The following is a 20,114-nucleotide window of genomic DNA, read 5'->3' on the forward strand; positions in this document are numbered from 1 at the left end:
ATTTTGTAACAAACAGGAAAAGCCCCACATCCCATTGCTACCACAGGTCAGCTGTGGAGCCTTGAGTACCCATGCTCTCTTCTGGGCAAACTTTTGGAGAGTATTATGTTTGTTCAGGGTTTTTCCCTTGATTACTGAATGTTCATGTTTCTTCAGTGGAGAAAAACTGCAAAGTACAGGCACTATATGCCTGTATGAGGACATAGGATTATCCCAAAAGACTTTAGCCCTACTGTGCGTATGTCTGAATAGAGACACATTCAGTGGTGTCTCAAACAACTTCCACCCTGGAAACACAAGCTATTTTATTGAATACACTTAGTGCTTGTAGGAGGAGCCTGTATTCAAAGAGAACTTGGTCTTTGGTCTTCAATTTGTACCAAGTTTTCCTCCTGTACCAGCATACTTTGAAAAGGAAAGGTAAGGAGGGTGTATATGCCATAGCAGGAATTGCTGTAATGGATGTGGCATCAAACTCATGGATCTTTGTGTTGACACTGGAATGAGTGAGACTTTTTGCACCACAGAGACCTGGCGGTGCAGCTCCTATTCCAGTTCTGGCTGTACAAGGAACTTACATGCACAAGATAAAAACTTCCCTAACAGGGTCAGTCAGCACTCAGCGTTCTTATAGAAACTTGTTAAAGGTAACTTTAAGTTCAGGGCAGAAGCGATACAATTTTTCTCCCCTTCTTCAGTTGCTGTCATAGAAGAACCAAATGGTCATTTCTGTTTGCTGTAAGCCAGAGATCCTTTATTTGCTTCCAAGTCTTAAAAAATAAATAAATCAATAAGCTACTGTCATGCTTTGCATGTGGGATAATTCACTTATAAAGGAGAAACTGTTATAGTTTCAAAGCAATGAATCAAAGATAATTTCCTTAGTGACTGACTTTATCTTTTCCTCATTCATGGTGCAGATTGAGTGACAGGAGTTCTTGTTAACATGTTTGTGTAATTGTCAAATCTGACTTTTTTCAGATACCTGGAAGGAAACCACCTGACTGCTGTGCCAAAGGGGCTCTCCACCTTCAGACACCTGACACTGATGTAAGAAACACGTGGTTTCAATGTCAAGAAAATTGCATTACTCTTTCTGCACTATGTTGTAGGTGGAAAATAAAGAATTAGTATTTGGGGGGGAAAAAACACAAACCCCAAACACCTTCTGTAATGTGAATTTGGAAAGAATTTCACAGTGGCCACTGCTGCCAATAAGTGTTCATAAAGAGTGGAGAAAGAGTAAGGTGACTGAGAGCACCAGAGACCCTTCTTCTGCAGGAGCTTCCAGCCTCTGCAAGAGGACTAAACTCTCACGCAGGCTGCTACAGTTTCACTTGGCAGATTTATCTGTGCAAAGCTATAAAGGTCGTTAACAGAAGAGACAGCATTAATTTGTTCTAGGTGAGGCAGCATTTATAATGCTAAGGCAATGAAAATTTGCATAGCAGTTTCTGCTATGAACAGTCATACAGATAGAGACACAACTAGACTTTGTTCAGTAAATTGCTCCCTGAAATACACAGGAGTGAAATTTGTTGGCTGAACTATTTATCAGAAATTTTCAAATGCTGTTTGAATCAGCTGTGTAGATACTCAAGTCAAATGGGCAGAACAACCTCAGACAAAAACAACATGGAGGGAAAACTGGAATCCTCTGTTTTAAAAGAGTGTTTTATTTGGAAACATCTCTAATTTTGTTTTTCAAGGGAGAACAACAACAAAACAAAATGTTCTGTTTGAGCCTAAAAGACTTTTTTTAAATGAAAAATGAAATTTTGTTCTGGTAGCTGTCAGTGTAAAGAGCATATGGAAATGGTATGCCTGTAATACATTGCAAAACAAGTTGGTACAGTAAATATTCACCCGTGCTTGTATCATTTATTAATTTATCCTTCTTCAAAAATTTTGCTTGTATTTAATGATTTTGTTTTGAATGCTATATGCTGGAAATATGCCTTAATTTTTCCAAGTCTGAGGCTTTTTAGGGGAGTCTGATGTACTTTGCTTTTAGAGCTTATTCAAAGTTGGTTAGAAAATAATTGATAATATGTGACTTTTCAATTGCTTCAAGCATTTTGCTGTGCAGATATGTAATCTTTAAAAAAAGACTTTTCTAATTCATACGTATAAATGATATTTTCTGTGTGTGTTTCTTCAGCGATTTGAGCAACAACAGCATAAGCGTATTGGCCAATTACACCTTCAGCAACATGACTCAACTATCAACACTGTAAGTAGTCCGAAGTTTTGATAACAGTTTTAGTTGCTTTTCAGACACCATCTTAGATGTTGAACAATTAGTATGTATCTTGTTATTTAAGCACATGGCTTTCCATGCTTCTTTGGGGTTGAATGAGTAGTGAAATAATCAAAGAAAATACAATGTTGTAACTCTGTTCTTTCATTCTCCCAGCATCTTGAGTTACAATAGACTTCGGTGCATTCCAGTCCACGCGTTCAATGGGCTCAGGTCTCTTCGAGTGCTGTAAGTACCACTTCTTTGATGCAGCTGACTTGCAGCTTATTAGAATGCTGTTGATGGCAGGGAGGTTTTTAATGAGCAGATGGCTTTCACTTGATCCAGTAGTCATAAATATTTTCACACAATTAGCTTCAATGTACTTGTACTTAGGTGCAATATGTCCGGTAATGACTAGAGCAGGTGCATGCTAAACTTTGAAAAGAAGCAATTACATATTTGCAGGATGAATGACTTTTCTCTGAGAGTTCAGGGACAAGAACTATCATGAAAACAGGCCTCCAAGAGACTGCAGAGAGTCTGTTTGTCTCTTCTACTTGAACAATGTTTGGGTGCCCCACAGGAAAGGACTTTTCCCTTTGTCTGTAAAAACTTGATCATATTTTGGAGTGTAAGTTTCCATTGGATGCTTCAGCAAGAGTGTCTTTACTGAAAACTTGTGATTTTTAGAATATTTTCTATTAATTTAGATTTCTGCAGGCAAGTTTTTACACAAAAGAATGCAATCTGAAGGGAAGTTAGAAGTCCCCAATTAAAACAATGAGTAAGTCAAGCCAGTGGCTGGGTGCCAGTAATGCTGAGATGCCAGTCTCAAATGTCTTTAAGTTGTGAATGAAATGTCACCTCATGTTGATTGGTGGTGCACTCAGAGATGTCCATGTGTGGTTTCTTTCTTCGGAGATCCTTTTCTGCACTGTTTCTTTCCAGTGTAGCTGTTTTCAGCAGCTTTCTGGATTGAACACTTTGCTTACAATCTCTTCTGAAAGTCATCTTCTTTATATCGTCTCGGAGTGTGGGCTGTGGGCCTGTTCCTTGCAGCAAGCAGCCACCCCCAGCTTTTCTTAGGCATCCGCTAGACTGACTCCTGCTTCAGTCTCATATTTACTGTCTCTCGCTCCCCATCTGCCCCTTCAGAAACAAACTCTGAGTTGGGTTTGCTCGGTTGTTTGTGGGGACACATGACCCCATGTGCAGCTGTCAGGACAGGGTGGAGAAGCCACCTTCCTCCCCACAGCCCAGCAACACAAGTGGGTCATCATTACTTGCACAGTAAACTGAAAGCAAATAAATTAAATAGCTTATCTGTGAAGAGATTATTCAGTGTGCTGAAGGAGAAAGAACTTTGAACACTAAAAGATCAGGACAGAGGAGTTGAGGATATGTCCTGAGTGCTTTGAAACTTCACATTAGTATTTTCTACTTTTTTAAAAAAGTTAGATGTCATTCACATGCAGAAGTTTCTGTGAATTTAAAGAGCAATGGTTGCTGTGCACTGACTGTGTAAGTGTGGAATTAAGGTGTCACCATGGGCAGTACTGCAACTGTGGAAGCAATAAGGCAATGCTGTTTGGCCGAGCTCTTTCACTGTGGTTTGAGTGGTAAAATAGATATCTAGGTTTCAGCCTCCTAACTTACAAGACAGCTTTAGATTCCCAGTTTTCATTAGTAAAACCAAGAAAGAGACGTGATTTGGATTTGTTGTTTTAAGTTTGGCGTGGGACTCTGATTTCTAGCTCACTAGGATGGTCACATTTGAGCTGTTACATGAGTCCTGAAATTCAGCCACAGATGAATATATTCTGTTTCATGGCCAAATAAATTATTCCGTATGGAGCTGTCTTCTGGCCTGCTTCTGATATGCAAGCTAGCTTGATTAAAGCTAGTGTGGGACTCTCTACCCTGAATTACAGTGTAGATATACCATGCCTGACTCTTTCCAATAGCTACAATTTGTCTTTTCAATTCTGTTCTTACAAGCCACGTATGGACAGAAACAAAGGGTAATATTTTAATAACAACTGTTATCTTTTGGCTTTTTTAAATGATCTGCTAATCGAATTGAAAAAATATCTTCCTCCTTCAAGGGAGAAGCCCTCCCTGTCTCGCACAGAGCAGCACAAGTGAAATGAAGCCTAAATGGGAATCTCTGCCTCTGCTCCATGCATTTGGAAGCCTCCAGATTGATTTGATTTATTATGGCCCACAAAACTCTGGTATCAGCTACAACTTTTGCCACGTGTCATCTGTGGTGTTATTAAAAATCAATTCTCCAGAGAGAAAGTGGCTTCCGAGTGACAGTGTGCAATCTGTTATTTTCATTTATTATCCATATTCTCAGGGGAATTTAAAAGAGAAAACATCAGCAAAACAATTTCCACTTTTTTTATTTTTTATAAAAAGAATATAGAGATCTCATTACCTTTGGCTGTGCATGCCTTTGAAGGTAGCAGACCCTTCTCAGACAGGCTTCTGTGTCTTCCAAATTCCTTATGTTTTCTTCACTTTTTGCCTCTCTATAGTAAATAAATATGTATTTGAAAATCAGAATAATCATAGATGTATGATGAAGTTGATCTTTGACAGATACCTGGTTCTGTCCTCTCTCTCTTACACTTTTCAGCACAAGCCCAACTGAGAAAACTGCAGAGTCAATATGTTTATGTTTCAGCCTGAATATATGTCAGTGTTTACACAATCAGGCCTTTAATCTTCAGTCTTCACATGGCTTATCCATAATGGCAGCCAAAGTGTGCTAGGGAGCAATTTCAACATCAAGTCTTAAGAATTTTTTTAATAAGCAAAAGTTGATATCAGTAGGTTTTTGCACCAAAGCTATTGCAGTGAAAAACTGTGGTTTTGGTTCGTTTTTGTTTTTTTTTTTGTCCAAAGCTCGTCTTTTTAGAAGCTAAATGTAAACAGATTAAAAAAGCTGCGATTGAGAAAAAGTAATTATAAATATTAGAACTCTCTGGTAGACCTGAACTGATAATTTTAAAGATTATTTTTATTGTGTGACAATGTTGTAATTTCTGACATTTTGTCTTGATTGAATTAAGAGGCAAAGTCCAGAAATAAAAATACTTTCTCAGATCGCTAAACAATTTTCCATGTTATATTTATGAAAAAAATGATAAAATGAGCTACAAAATATTCTACTAACATGAGATATTCTAGTTTTACTGAAAACTTATGGATATTTCCTGCAGTTCAAAGCTCATACAAACATAGTAATAAGTGTGATGATAAAGGTACCGCTAATACTCCTCAGGCACAACCTTGGAACCAGTTTTTGCAATATACTTTCATTGTTGGATGCTGCACTGATTTTGACCTAACAGAAGTATTATTTGGCTTTGTTTCTTTTTCTTTTTTTTTTCATCAGAATGACTACTTGTACTTAGCCAGTAACTCTGCAAAAGGCGCTGCTGTTACGAGCATTGAGCAGTGACACTGTGGCTTCCCACTTCCTCTGACATCTGAGTTGTGTTAGTTCCTTCAGGGTTTGGCATCCTTCGGGGTTCATTCTAGGTGTTTGCCCTTGATGGGATGTGGCTCTGTAAGCTCAGCCAAGCTTTTAGCCACATTTCTGTCTTTACAGGGCAGATCATTGTTTACTGAAAAAGCATCCCCTTTGTGTCTATGGTAACCTAATGTTATGAGACAATGGGCTAGGAGGCAGGACTTGGGAACAGTTAGTAAAAGAAAAAACAACCCCCAAAAAACCAACCCAAAAGGATATGTTTAATTCATTTCCTTACCTGAAGACAAAGTAATAAGTTAGTGAGATTACATGTAGAAGAAAGTTTTTATTTCAAGAATTCAAGTGTTTTGTTACTCTGTGCTCTGAGAGGAGATCCACATCACCTTAAATTCATACCCCTGCTGTTTACCAATGTTTAGACAAGAGGATACCTAGAAGTTGTGCTTTTGAGGGAGAACACACACGTCAATGTGTGTGCTTTAACTGTCCAAATGTTCAAGATTGTATTTGACCATTTGCTTATAAGGATTTTCAGTATAAAAACGTGTTCCTGTTGTTGACCCAAGAGGAAGAAGATTTTATTGCACTGTTGAATTCTCTTGCCACTATTTATTATTGTGGGTTTTAAGTTTTTTAGCATTTATCATTTCAGTTTAGCTGCATGGGTGATGAAGTTGCTGATGTGATTTTTTTTATTGAAATGCAGGCTTTTGCATCCATGAAACATGCCTCAATGTCTGAGATACGTAGTCAAGCCATTCATTCCGAATGGTTTTATATTTTTGATGGTTTTACCTTCTTACAGTTAAATGGCTTTGTCATTCTTCAGCTTCTCTTGGAAGAAGTTTGCAAGACATCTAGAAAGAAAATGCACCCCTTCACAGAATAAACACAGCTGATATGACATTAAGATAAATATAAGTTCTGCTGTCTGTCCAGAGAGAATTGTCTTGCACATCTTCAAGTAGTTTAAAAGATAAGCTCACTATGAGTGGCTACTTATTTAAATATGCTCGTTCCATTGAAGGAGGGAACACTTGGATGACAAGTTGTTGACCAGGCCTTATCTTGCATCCTCATGCCAACAAAAATACTCTTTATTTAATAGCTGTGGGGTATGTCTCAGTCAGTTGGTCATTCTGTATAGAATTAGTGAGTGTGCTTTATCTGGAGTTACTGTGTGGGAGCTCATATCCTTCCTGTTCCTGTTCGGATTAATTGCTTGGAGATCCATCCTTATGTATGCCAAGTATTATTATTAATAGCCAAAACCTAGGTATGCTTAAAAGAAAATTTCAGAGTCAGGATGTTGGAAGGGGAAGTTTTTGGTATACTGGCATCAAGAACTGGAGAGAGATGCCAGCAGGATAACTCTGCTGTAGTTTTTGGGGTTTCATGCTCTGTAGAAAAACTTTGCAGTACAATAAGATAGAAACTGCAGCTGCAGTGAGCAGCTGTGAAACGTGATCATGGTAACATTGCTTACGCTCACATGGTTCACAGCCCCATGGTAGGGCCCAGCCTCACGGGAGACAGGACAAAGGTGTGTCTTCTCCTGGCAAGTTTGGCTTTCCTTGCTGTGTATATGCTGGTGTAAGGCAGTGCGTAAACGTAGAATTCATAAGAGTTATAAGGCATCATGTAGATCCTGGTGAAGCTTCTAGTGGTGTTAGGGAAGAAAGGATGCAAAAAGAGATGCTTTTATTTTCATCTGGGATTATTGTGTATTTCCATGGGCCCAGAGGTTTGGTTTGTTTTAAATAAACTCAGTGTGCACCGTTTCAAGAATCTGTACAGTCACAGAAATAAAAAATAAGATGTGATTACTGTGTTCTGCAAATCACCAGGTAAATTAGAAAATAAATGACTCGAGGGAAAGAGCTGCTACAAAACTGACACACAGCAGGTTTCTGTTTTCCACCCTTCTCTGCCACGTCTGGAGCACTGACAGTCGTTCCTGGACCTGGGAAAGTGGACATAAAGAATACAGCAGTTTACTATAACTGAACCAGCTTGGGGAGAAGTGCAAAAGAAAATATAATTTTAAAATATTGATATCCTTTTCCTTTGCAAGTTTTCTACCAACTTTGGTTTAAGAAACGGCTAGTGAGATCCAGTGGAATCGACTCCTATTGGGTCGTTACGAGTTCTTACTGTCTGTTACTAAGTGAAGTAGTAAACTGGTATTCAGTGACATGCAAACTAGAAAAGTTAGAATAAACTATAAATATTTTTCTCTGTGCTATTTTTTGCCAGATAATTTTCTAGTGAGACAGAGGATGCAGCAGCTGAATAGCTGATTTTATTTATTTATAAAATAAAATCTTACATGATTGTGTATCTTCTCTGGAGCATTTTCTGAATAGTTTTTATGCAATTGTCACCCCCAGCATCCTGTGCCCTCCCGCACGCTCACTTGTTGCTGCATGTTTTCCTGTCTGATCATAGCCTTGGGGCTGCAAGAAGTGCTCTTCCTCTCTATTTGTCTGTCACAGCCTCTCGTGGTGGTGCTCTACTTTGTAGCAGGGCCTTCAGTTGCAATTGCAATGAAAACCACAAGTAATCACAAATAATGATTTTTACTCTTGTGTCTGCCACTTTGAATACAAGTATTGCACTCTACAAGCTGCAAGAAAAATCCTTTCATTTATGCTTGCCTATGTAACACACACGCAAATGTATTTTTAGAAAAGAGATAAAGTGGCTGCTTAAATTGTCCTGGAAACAGTGGAGAACTCTTTCGCAAGGATGCTGAAAACCCTGCTAGAAAAATGTTAGTTTCTTTGCGCAGGGTGAATAATGCCCTAAAACAACTAATTTCAAGTATTTTCCTGGGTAGCATAAATGTATCTGTCAAATGGATTTTAAAAACACTACATGAAGAGGTGTTTCCTACTGTAAGAATGGGAAACTAGAATGTGAAAGTGCAGCTATATTTGCCCTCATGGACCCTTGTTCTCTCCTAGGATCTCTGTGAAGTCAATATTAAATTTAACTTTCACGGTTCCTATTTTCCCTGTTCTGTTTTTTCTGTGTTTCTGGCTAATGGGAATTCTTTTATAGAAATAAAAGAATACAGGTCTGTATGTGAGGGTCTGCTTATCATCAATACACTTTTAATAGCATGAATAGTATGTCACCTTTTTAATTTAAAACGTTAGTCACCAACAATTCCAATTATATCATTATTTTAAATGCCAACATCTAGAAGTAGAAGTAATAAAGCAAGGAAGCTCATGAGTTGTGAAGCTCATAGAAACTCTCAAAGAAACAAAATTAAATATCCTTCTTAAGCACCAATTCCTTCACTTGTGGGGAGCAGATAAAATACTGCGATTTGATACCTTCCTGCTTCTCCCTTCTTCTAGGACGCTCCATGGAAACGATATTTCCAGTGTTCCTGAAGGTTCTTTCAACGACCTGGTATCCCTGTCCCATCTGTAAGTACTTCTGTCTGCGTTCATCTGTTTGATTGACAGTTTCAGGTTTATAAAACAGTACATATTATTAGAAATTTAAGATTGTATAGCTTTTCTGTTTTTCCTGCTCGCTTTCCATATTCTGCTCTGGACATTCACAGTGCATCTGTTCAAAGGAAATAAAAAAATACTAGAACCTGTTGTTATTAGTTACCAAAATATTTTCTTAAGGAAAAACAAATGAGCAAATGTGACAGTTTCCTCTTCTGTGGACTTTGTGTTTAAGGCTTTCTTTCAGCGTTGTCTATGTGAAATGCAGAGTGTGTTATGGTCTGAGAGTGAGACAGGAAACCTCCCACAAAGAGCAAATATTAAGCAAATGTGAATTCTTTGCTTAATAAGTGTCATATGTTCTGCATACTGAAATGTTGTCAGTATATGAACTTGTTGATGAATCACTACTTCAGACATATATTTAATCATATGGAAATTGGTCATTTTACAGCATTAATACTTCATTCCATAATTTGCAAAAATTATTAGACATTTCAGATATTTCAGGAAATTACTATTGTATTGGTGGAGGTCCAGAATATTTTTAAATGCAGTTCAGTTGATGAAAGAACTGTAAAGACAAATAGCTGCAATTGTTAAAAAATAAACTTGAAGTGTAACAGTTGGTGCCTGTCGTGGTTTAACCCCAGCCGGCAACTAAGCACCACGCAGCCGCTTGCTCACTGCCCCCACACAGTGGGATGGGGGAGAGAACTGGGGAAAAAAAAAAAAGGTAATACTCATGGGTTGAGATAAAGACAGTTTAATAGGACAGAAAAGGAAGACCATAATAATAATAATAATAAAAGAATTAGAATATATCAAACAAGTGATGCACAATGCAATTGCTCACCACTCGCCAACCGATGCCCAGTCAGTTCCCGAGCAGCGGTCCCTGGCCAGCTTTCCTCCCAGTTTATATACTGGGTATGACGTTCTATGGTATGGAATATCCCTTTGGCCAGTTTGGGTCAGCTGTCCTGGCTGTGTCCCCTCCCAGCTTCCTGTGCCCCTCCAGCCTTCTTGCTGGCAGGGCATGAGAAGCTGAAAAGTCCTTGACTTGGGATAAGCGCTACTTAGCAACAACTAAAACATCAGAGTGTTATCAACATCATTCTCACACTCAATCCAAAACACAGCACCGTACCAGCTACTAGGAAGAAAATTAACTCTATCCCAGCTGAAACCAGGACAGCGCCAAAAGAATGAACAGAAGATGTTTTTTCACTGAGATAATGTGTGATACTTCACATTATTAGACAATAGATGTAAAGGAAAAGTCATTTTGTGTAGCCTGTTGCTTGATTGCTGTCCTCAAGTAATCAGAGTGTTGGGTACGTCTTGGTCATTTTGTGAAGTGACTAGTTCACAAGTTGGTACGGATATTTTCTGCTCTGATGCTGCCCTTATGCACGTGAGTTGATGTTGATGTATACACACATTGAGACATACAAAAAGATATGTGTGCATTTAACATAGGTTTTATATCTCTGTTTCTCTCTTTGCAACCTTAAACATGCCCTCCAGAACACTTACCTGAACACAAGGTTCAGTTCATATTTATATATTTTCTGGATAGCAAATATGTCCTTGGACCGTTTATTTCTGTGTAACAGCTTTCTGTCTCAGTTTCTCTCCGGACAATAAAAAATAAAGATATCTCAGATTGGTAGGGACAGAAATCATATGTGAGCAACTTAGACAATTTCAACTTCAGCTGAGAAATAATTTCAATTATTTCAATTTTCAACTTCAGCTGTTTCAAGCTTACACTTTGGTATCTAAGTCAGAGAAAATATTTGTTTTGCACAAAATGTGTTTCTTCTTCATGTTCCCAGTATAGTCAAGTCATTTTGTATGTTGTTTTGGAATGAAAGTCTGACTGAGCTGAAGCCCTGTACCTCCTTTTGGAAGTGCAGTGACACCTTCCATACTGGGAATCTGGCTTCTGAGGGTATTTTTAGAACTCAAGAGATAAACATATCATGCCCCATTTGTTTGGATTTTCCTCGGGGTTTACTTTAAATGAAGTGCAGACACAATTTTCCTGGGTAAACTGTTCACCTTAGGGAGTGATAAAAACCCCTTTGGCCCAATACAATCACTGCAGTCTATCTGTTTAGATATATGTGCTGCCAGAAATGTAAAATACACAAAGCTCAAATGAACAGTAATAAATAGGATCCATAAAATAAATAAGACCTGTCTGGGGTGTAATTTGCACAGCTGAACAATTGAATTTTACAGTGCAATTGTGCTCTCCAGTTTCTTAAAGGGGATTCTGAAACTTTTAGCAACCACAATGATTTTGCTCTTCACGTGCCAGAAAAAGCTGTGCTTATTCAAACGAAGTCATACATAATTGAAAATAAATTCATTTTGAGCTCTTCCTGATATATAGATCTTCAAGGAGAAAGCATGCGCTTGGAATAATTTTGAAAATGATACAAAGCGTTGCTACTCATCAAACTCATAATGCATAGGAGAACAAAATTTTATGTTAAATTTACAAGCTGTGTGGCTAAGAGTAGGATAGGTATTATGGCTGGAGAAAGCTGACTACCGCGGTGTTGAGCAGGATGATCAGCCTGGGCCTTCTGCATCAGTACAGTTTGGCGGGGAGGGGGAAGAGAGAGGGTATCAAGTTAACCTTTAGAATTGCAAAGAAATATTTGTGTAGCATAGACAAAACTATTGATTTTAGTCAGAATCTTTTGTAATAGCTTTAAGTGGGTCTGTAATTGGAGGAACAAAACTGAGATCTAGATGCTTCAATCACTTTTTCCATAGCTGTTTAAAGCCTACAAGAAAATGTTCACCAAATTTCCTTTACATTGTAAACATCATATTGTTGTAATGTAACTATCACAACAAACTATGTAGCTGATATACCTCTCTAAAGACAGAGGAAGGTTTGTATATGGTGTATACGCACACTGTTTTTGTTTACTATTTATTACTTTATTTACTTGAATCATGTAATCGTCTATTTAAGCCATGACTCTACTAACTTGTTTAGTCCAGGGCAATGATAAAAATGTTACAGCGCTACTGAAGGATCACGCACGTTAATAGTTAAAAAGGACCCAAAATCCGTTGGGGTGGAACTGAGACCTTCTCAGTTAGGTCAGTTCCTGCATTTGCTGTCCTCACCATTCACTGATACACACAGCTCTGTAACTGATTCAGTTCCTGCCCACGCACAAACTGACCCCTCGGCATGCCAGGGACTCCACAAAGAAACCCTTGGTAACGGATGCTGTGTACAGCAGGTATTTCTGTCAGGCATATTTTTGATAAGCAGCTCAGATTCCTAATCCTGTTGAATCATCTCATCTTTACTCAAATTTATGTTAGTTACCTATAAAAATAAGCTGTCCTCTCCTCTGTTTCTTTACATTATCATGGCTAGAGTTATTTTAATTGACTTTATTCTAAGTTGCCTCAAAAAAAAAAAAAAGTGTCTGAACAGAAATATCTGCACAACATTTTGAAAGTGCTGCTGGTGGCATTTCATTACAGCACAAGATATTTTTACCTTCTGGAAATATTTTGCTATAATGGGCAAAGAAATAGAGAGAGTATGTTAGAACTTATGAATGAAAATACAAGAATTCACTATAGTTCCTAGAAATGAATAAAAAAACCCAAACAAAACCACAAACAGAAGAACGGAAAGATACATGTGATAATTTCTGCAGTTGTACAACAATGTTATTGGTAATCATTTCTAGTGTCTGTAGAGCAGCTTTATTTCTAATGTAGTTTATAAAGATTAATTAACACGGTAACTAGCGTTCCGTTGTCCTCCCACTCCCATTTTATATATGGCAGTTGCTCAGTGCTAAAGTTAATTTCTCGGTCCAACTTTCACTGCTACATTTTGTTTGACCTTGGACAAGTGAGCCAGTTGATCACAGTTACAGGGTCAAAAAGTCAACCCAGTATTTTTTTCTATTGTAAGCAATGGATTTACAGAAGGAATGGATGGATATTTTTTAATACTGTGCTGCAGTACACATTTAATTTTGATGAATGAGCCCTAGACAGGCTTTGAACCTATGAACTCTCATTATGAATCTGTCTAGGGCACAGTGGGTTCATTAGTCACTTCAATAGAAATGTATCAACAAATTTACTGAGGGTTCTGTCTTAATATCCTGTCTGATATGTTTTTATTTGAAAGAAGCTTGAGTTTAAAATACCATCTTAAAAAATAGTTTATAACTTATGCAGAAATAGTGAAGTCTAAAACTCAATTTGAATTATTGGTTTCTTTAATATCTCTTCCCTATGCTAACCTTTGTTTAGTTAATTTTCTTCCCATGGCAATTCAGGTGTTGTACAGCTAAAGCCTTACATTTACTTTCAGCAAATTAAATTCAGACTTCCAACATGCATTTCTTCACACTTCCAAAAATTAATTGTTTTCAAACTGACTTTTCTCAAGTCTGGACTTTGTTTGTAATTGACTGATTGTCTGAAAAGACACTTTCTTTAAGAGAAAAAAATAGTATAAATGAGTCAAGGCACCACCTAAATTTAAGGTTAAAAGGTTTGTTTTATTGTGGATAGATCTCCATGAATAATGAAAAAGTTCTGTGAATTATTATTGCACTATGTGAATGCATCTACTTCAACCATGTGACCTAACTCAAGTGATGGGTTAACCAGCAAATGCGTTTTCAAAGCCATAAACAAACTTAGCAGACACCAGGTTACAGTTTTGAAAACAGGGGTGTCCTCTGTGTGTATGTTTCATCTAGTGAGGAGACATTAACATGAGTCATCAGATCCAAACTAAATTACACAATTCACTATTAGAATATGCTCATGAAGGCCAAAGACTTAAATAAAGGAAACCAATGTGATAAATTTGATGAAAGCAATATGTCTGGCGACATTGCTCAAGAACAGTTGTTTGGAAAAGTGATTTATTGTTTGAAGAAGTGATTTGTTGTTAGGTATTTATACAACCTCCCTAACTAATGATGGGAAGAAAGAAAAAGAGTGGGAATACTGGAGGAGATAACTCTAAAAGAGTTCCTGAATACTCAGAAGATCTTTCCCACATTTTGAAGTAAAGCATTCCTGTAAAAGTGTAGAATAAAATGTGCCTCAGTGAGATCAGGGATGTTATCTTGCCTTGCAAGCTGAAATAACTGCTGTTAATTGTTTTACACCACTAGGGCTCTAGGTACCAACCCTTTGCACTGTGATTGCAACCTCCGCTGGCTTTCCGAGTGGGTAAAGGCAGGGTACAAAGAGCCAGGGATAGCCCGCTGCAGCGGGCCGGACACCATGGTGGACAGGCTGCTGCTCACAACACCGACTCACCACTTCCAGTGCAAAGGTAGGAGCAAGCTGGGAGGCTCTCTGTTCTGCCTTGTTGCTTTTCCTGATATACGGTGCTTTATTTTTATACTCTTGGAAGCTGTTTGGTTTTAAAGTGAGTTTGGGGGAGAGTTGTGTTTGGCTTTCGTTTTCTGAACCATCACATTGCATTCAAATTGCATTTTCAAGTGTTCTTCCACAAAGTGCAGTTAACTGCACCACTGGAAGAAAAACCGGCAAACCTCAGACGAGTTAGTATTCCTGTTGCTCACACCAGATTATATAATGGCAAGTTAGCATACAGGATGTTGTTAGAACTTATTTGAGCAAATAAATTGGTTTTGGCCTTCCACCTACCCCAGAAAACTTTGCTAAAATAAGGGTTATTTTAAAAATATAGAGCACTTCAGTTATTATGTACATCTACTTGAAAACTGAGAAACTGAGAATTCTTCCAGAAAGCAAATATTTACCAAAAATACATTTTCATTTGAAGATCTGCACACTGTCCTCATCAGCTCTGTATCAGAAACTGTAGATTATAGAAAATATTTCATGTCTGAATACGGTGTACATTCATTCAGGAGAGGGTTGAGGTGCAGCTATTAACAATTAGCGGTAGTCAATGATAGGAGTATGCTGCATTAGAGAGCAGTTAGACAAACGATAAGGAGCGCACTTTTTTGTGGCTAAAGTAAGTAGCTTATTACTGAATGTAGATTAGGATATACCTGTGTGTTCTTATGGTAAAAAAAGTTTTGGAGGTTCGCTTCGGTTACCAGCAAGTACATGAAGATGGAGCTGTATTTATAGTGGAAAAGATGGGTCAGTAGCCTCTCTTAGAAATGGAAATGAGGGCATAAAGCCTGTTTTTATGTCTCAGAGTTCCATGCACATTTACAGTACTGCTTGGCAGCATGATTTTATAGAGGCTGGGATTAAACTGCTGAACAAACAAATGATGGTGTTGAGGTGGGTTTAGAACACAGGTTCCCAAGCCTGAGCTGAATTTTATGTCCTTTCAAATATATTTTTAATAACTGTAACCTTATAATTTAATTACTTTGAAATGTCAGTCTCAAAACTATCAGAACTCTGACTGTAATTATCAGAACTACAGACTTTATAATAGTCTTTCAAGTGTGAAGTACAAATATACCCTAAATACCAAAAATACCAAATAATGTACTTGTTCACATGAAGTGAAACAAAGGAAATGATCATATTTACATATTAACAGGGTCTGAAAATTAATCCAGAAAGAGAAGCTAGATGACTTCTTCATTCTGAAACTGTGATATATCAATAGTTATGCTCACTTTCTCTCAAAACTAAGCAAGCAACTCTTAGGCAAGAGATAAGTAAACCTGTGATACAGACTATTAAAAACAGCTGGATGTTTTTAATGTAAATATTAGTTTGGTCCACTAGAAAGCTGGTGGGCTTTCTACTATCCCAACTGTCTCCATGGCTCGCTTTATCTGAAGATAAGGAAGAAGGAGAAAAAAGTGTTGATTCAGAGGTGGTCTTTGGACAAGCAGAAACCGTTGATGGTCTGGATGAGTGGCAGTATACTCCAAGAAGCTCCAGGCCCTAGAAAAAGTCACCTTTTCTCATCACAGTACATATATTTTGAAAAACAATGCATGATTTGGTAGTCTAACTGAACCCATTTCCCAAGTGCAAGTTTAAGATCCAATGCCTCGTGCTATTGTGCCTGGACATTGATGATGCTCTTTTACGGTAAAGCAACAGGATTTATTACAGTGTCAAGTGCAGGTTTACCCTCGGGCTGGAGCCATGTGCATGGCCTGTGACAGGGTACGGTGCGGCCTCGGTTTGTCGTGCAGCTGCATCGCCCTCTCATCGCTGAGCTGTAGCTGTGACGTGCCTGACAGCAGAAGAACGAGACTGTCTGTGGGGTGACACAGAGTGTCCAAGGATATGTCTGTACTTCTGCCTGTGTAGATTCAGTCCTAGCTCAAGTACTGCTAGCATGGAGCTCAGGGTGGGCTGAGCCCCCCACCCCCCTAAAAGCCTGAGTCCTTGCTGTGGAAGTCAGCCCATGCTGCGCTTGGTACCTTGAGATGCTTGGTATAAAGGTAGTGCATAGATGTCCTCTGTGACCTCCAGTAACTTTTACATTAAAAAAAAGTCGAGTTTAACTTATTCTTGTTAAAATTATGTTTTCAGCCTGTGACTGAGCAGAAGGTTATGTCTCAGCAGAGCCAAGAAAATAAATATAATGTGCAAGTCATGCAAACTCAGCTCTGCTTTTTATTAAATTGCCCTCCTAGTTATGCAGTAGAGGAAAGGAATGTGCTGGGCTGAGGGCATTTTGCTATATGGATTTATAAATCAAATCCACAAGGGCAAACTAATGAACTACTTAACTGCTAGGAACTAACACTGTTCTTATTAGCTCCTACACTGATTAGCTTTGATCTATGCCATAGGAATAAATGGAAAATGTACGCATGTGTATTATGAAATAAATAAATAATAGAACAAATTCTGGCTTAGTGACCTCTAAATCTAGAAGAGCAGCACTGCTGCCTGTCTCATGAGCTCTCCGAGGAGCTTCCTTCGTATATTCTTCTTATATTCTACCTTCAAGACAAAAGTAGCTCAGATATGTCACATTCCACCCCCTGTCAGTGCCAGAAATTCAGATGTTATTTCAGATGTTATTTCCTCTTGCTGTCCTAAATCAAAGTTAAAAACGTGTATGGCATTTAGACATAAACGCAAAGATAGAAGAGGACAACAACAGTCTTTTATTTCATTTTTTGGATTTGTTACTTCTTGTGTATTTTTTCCTTGTTATTGCCTGTTGCACTCTGCAATCAGCTGTGCCCTGTTAACAGACCATTGCATGTTGCACTCTGCAATCAGTGGCCCTGATAACACCACCATCAGTATAGGATCAGGATATAGCCTTTACATTGCAGGTGCTTTTCAGCTGAGACTCCTTGGTACGCATTTCTGTCATGTTCTTACCCCCCGTTGGTGCTGTGCAAGTACTCAAAGTTAATAATGAAGGTTTATGTCTCACACAGGATGGTCCAAAGCAAATCCTTGACTAGAAGGGATTTTTTCATCCCTAGTTTTGGTAACCTTCTAGAGCTCCTCGTTCTCTCTAACATCAACTATAAGCTTCTTTTCTTCACTTTCAGGATGTTTCACAATTTATTCCTTCTTATCATTTATCACGCGATAACAGAAGCTCTGTGCCCACTTCTGATTAGCACAGGACCAATTTTAAGTTATTTTAAAATGTATTTCCTTAAAAATGAAATAAAATTATTTTAGGATCTTTACTGTCTGATATAATTTAAGCGTTTTTAAAGTGTTAGGTTTTATTTTTTACATGTAAAAGCCGTTAACTCATAAATATTTGAAATGTAGCTGTTTCAAAAATCATGATTTCTTTAACTGTAAATATAACTGCCTAAATTAGCTTTCTGTAAAATCTCAACAATAAAATATTGATTGACTTGGTACCCCAAATGTACTTAGTATTGTTTTGGTCTGTGGTCATTTTCCTGCTCACCCACAGACATCACTACTTCTCTGGAAGAGTTCTGTTAAAAAATGTGGTTTATTAAATGGTTTAAATATGTGTATTATTATAAACATTATAAACGTGTATTTACCTGCATACATTTGCATCTTTGCATATTTGTCTTTGTTGCATTTTGCCAAGATAGCTGAACGTTGATAACCATTCTTCTGGGCAGAACAGGAAGAAAATAAGTTTTGAACTCTGTTAAAATTAAGGATGGTAGAACACTTTGCACCTAAATATTCCCATAAGCCTCTAACTAAATCTTTCTTATGCATGTTTTTTATTTCTGCTGTTGCATCTGCACTTTCATTCTTGTTACCAGCCACAGAAAAGTCATGTTATAGTTCCCTAAGGGTTGCTGTTGCAGAGTTTCCAGCACTGAGAGAAGGAAAAATTGCTGAAAGCCATATATATAAGCCCACTCTCTGGAGATTCCCAACATGTTTTTTCAGAGCTGATTTTTGCATGTCCAGGAGAATATAAGCATCATTGAGGCTTGCCTAGCGCTTGATTTAAGTACTTAAAACCTCTCTGATCCCTGGGAATCCCATGCTGTTGTGTAAAGTTGCACCCGCAGCATGTGCGTTTGTGCCAACACAGGGTGAATACTGCATTAGGAAAAAATGTATGTGTGAGTACGGGAAGTATTAATTTTGTAATCCAGTTCTCTATTGATACACTGTGTTTTGCCTTTCCAGAGCCGGTAGATATCAGTGTTGTGTCCAAGTGTAACCCCTGCCTCTCCAATCCATGTAAGAACAATGGGACATGCAACAACGATCCAGTGGAGTTTTATCAATGCACTTGCCCTTTTGGCTTCAAGGTATGACTACAAATGAACTACACGAAAAGCAATAAAGTGTTCCCCATCCCTTCTGTTTTCTTAATTGTTGTATCATGAGAAGTCAATTTTACAGGCAACTGAGCTCAAAAGATCCCTTACTCAAGCAGATTGTGTGTGACCTTTCAACTGTGGCCCGCTACAAATTTTATCCTGTACAATCAGAAGGGCATTTCTTCCTCTCTGTGCTGTGACTATACAGATCATCCTGAGCAACTTGCTCTAGTTGACCCTGCTTTGAGCAGGGTGGTTGGACTAGACAATCTCCAGAGGTTGCTTCCAACCTTGGGCATTCTCTGATTCTGTGATGTAGACATCCATATGCACCCAAGCACAAATACAGGCCCCAAGCACAAATACAGGCTGCGTGATGAGTGGATTGAGAGCAGCCCTGCACGGGACTTGGGGGTATTAGTGGGTGAAAAACTGAATATGAGCCGGCAAAGTGCGCTCGCAGCCCAGAAAGCCAACCGTATCCTGGGCTGCATCAAAAGAAGCGTGACCAGCAGGTCGAGGGAGGTGATTCTGCCCCTCTACTCTGCTCTGGTGAGACCCCACCTGGAGTACTGCGTTCAGCTCTGGGGCCCCCAGTGTAAGAAAGACATGGACCTGCTTGAGCAGGTCCAGAGGAGGGCCACAAAGATGATCAGAGGGCTGGAGCACCTCCCCTATGAGGACAGGCTGAGAGAGTTGGGGTTGTTCAGCCTGGAGGAGAGAAGGCTCCGGGGGGACCTTATAGCAGCCTTCCAGTACCTAAAGGGGGCCTACAGGAAAGACAGGGAGGGACTCTTTATCAGGGAGTGTAGTGATAAGACAAGGGGTAACGGTTTTAAACTGAAAGAGGGTAGATTTAGATTAGGTATTAGGAATAAATTCTTCACTGTGAGGGTGGTGAGGCACTGGAACAGGTTGCCCAGAGAAGTTGTGGCTGCCCCCTCCCTGGAAGTGTTGAAGGCCAGGTTGGATGGGGCTTGGAGCAACCTGGTCTAGTGGAAGGTGTCCCTGCCCATGGCAGGGGGGTTGGAACTAGGTGATCTTTAAGGTCCCTTCCAACCCAAACCATTCTATGATTCTATGATTCTTATCTTCCTTTTAATTTCTTTTCTTTTGCTGGCAACAAGATAACTATTTCATAGGCTGCCAGGCCAAAGAGG

At 38.7% G+C, this 20,114-nt stretch overlaps 1 protein-coding gene across 3 annotated transcripts in view; it reads left to right on the forward strand.

Moving 5' to 3' along the window:
• Positions 1 to 20,114, forward strand: part of SLIT3 (slit guidance ligand 3) — a 537,095-nt gene that overhangs the window by 438,158 nt on the left and 78,823 nt on the right. For 2 of the 3 annotated variants that reach the window (XM_050905039.1, XM_050905037.1), the window contains exons 22-27: positions 982 to 1,050; positions 2,162 to 2,233; positions 2,417 to 2,488; positions 9,113 to 9,184; positions 14,407 to 14,570; positions 18,818 to 18,942. In XM_050905039.1, coding sequence (XP_050760996.1) covers positions 982 to 1,050; positions 2,162 to 2,233; positions 2,417 to 2,488; positions 9,113 to 9,184; positions 14,407 to 14,570; positions 18,818 to 18,942 — 574 coding nt within the window. Of the gene's footprint in view, positions 1 to 981; positions 1,051 to 2,161; positions 2,234 to 2,416; positions 2,489 to 9,112; positions 9,185 to 14,406; positions 14,571 to 18,571; positions 18,594 to 18,817; positions 18,943 to 20,114 lie in introns of all 3 variants that reach the window. The other variant, XM_050905038.1, reaches the window with a different exon arrangement.

The sequence above is a fragment of the Gymnogyps californianus genome, chromosome 14, assembly GCF_018139145.2.
Source record: "Gymnogyps californianus isolate 813 chromosome 14, ASM1813914v2, whole genome shotgun sequence".
Taxonomy (NCBI): Eukaryota; Metazoa; Chordata; class Aves; order Accipitriformes; family Cathartidae; genus Gymnogyps; species Gymnogyps californianus.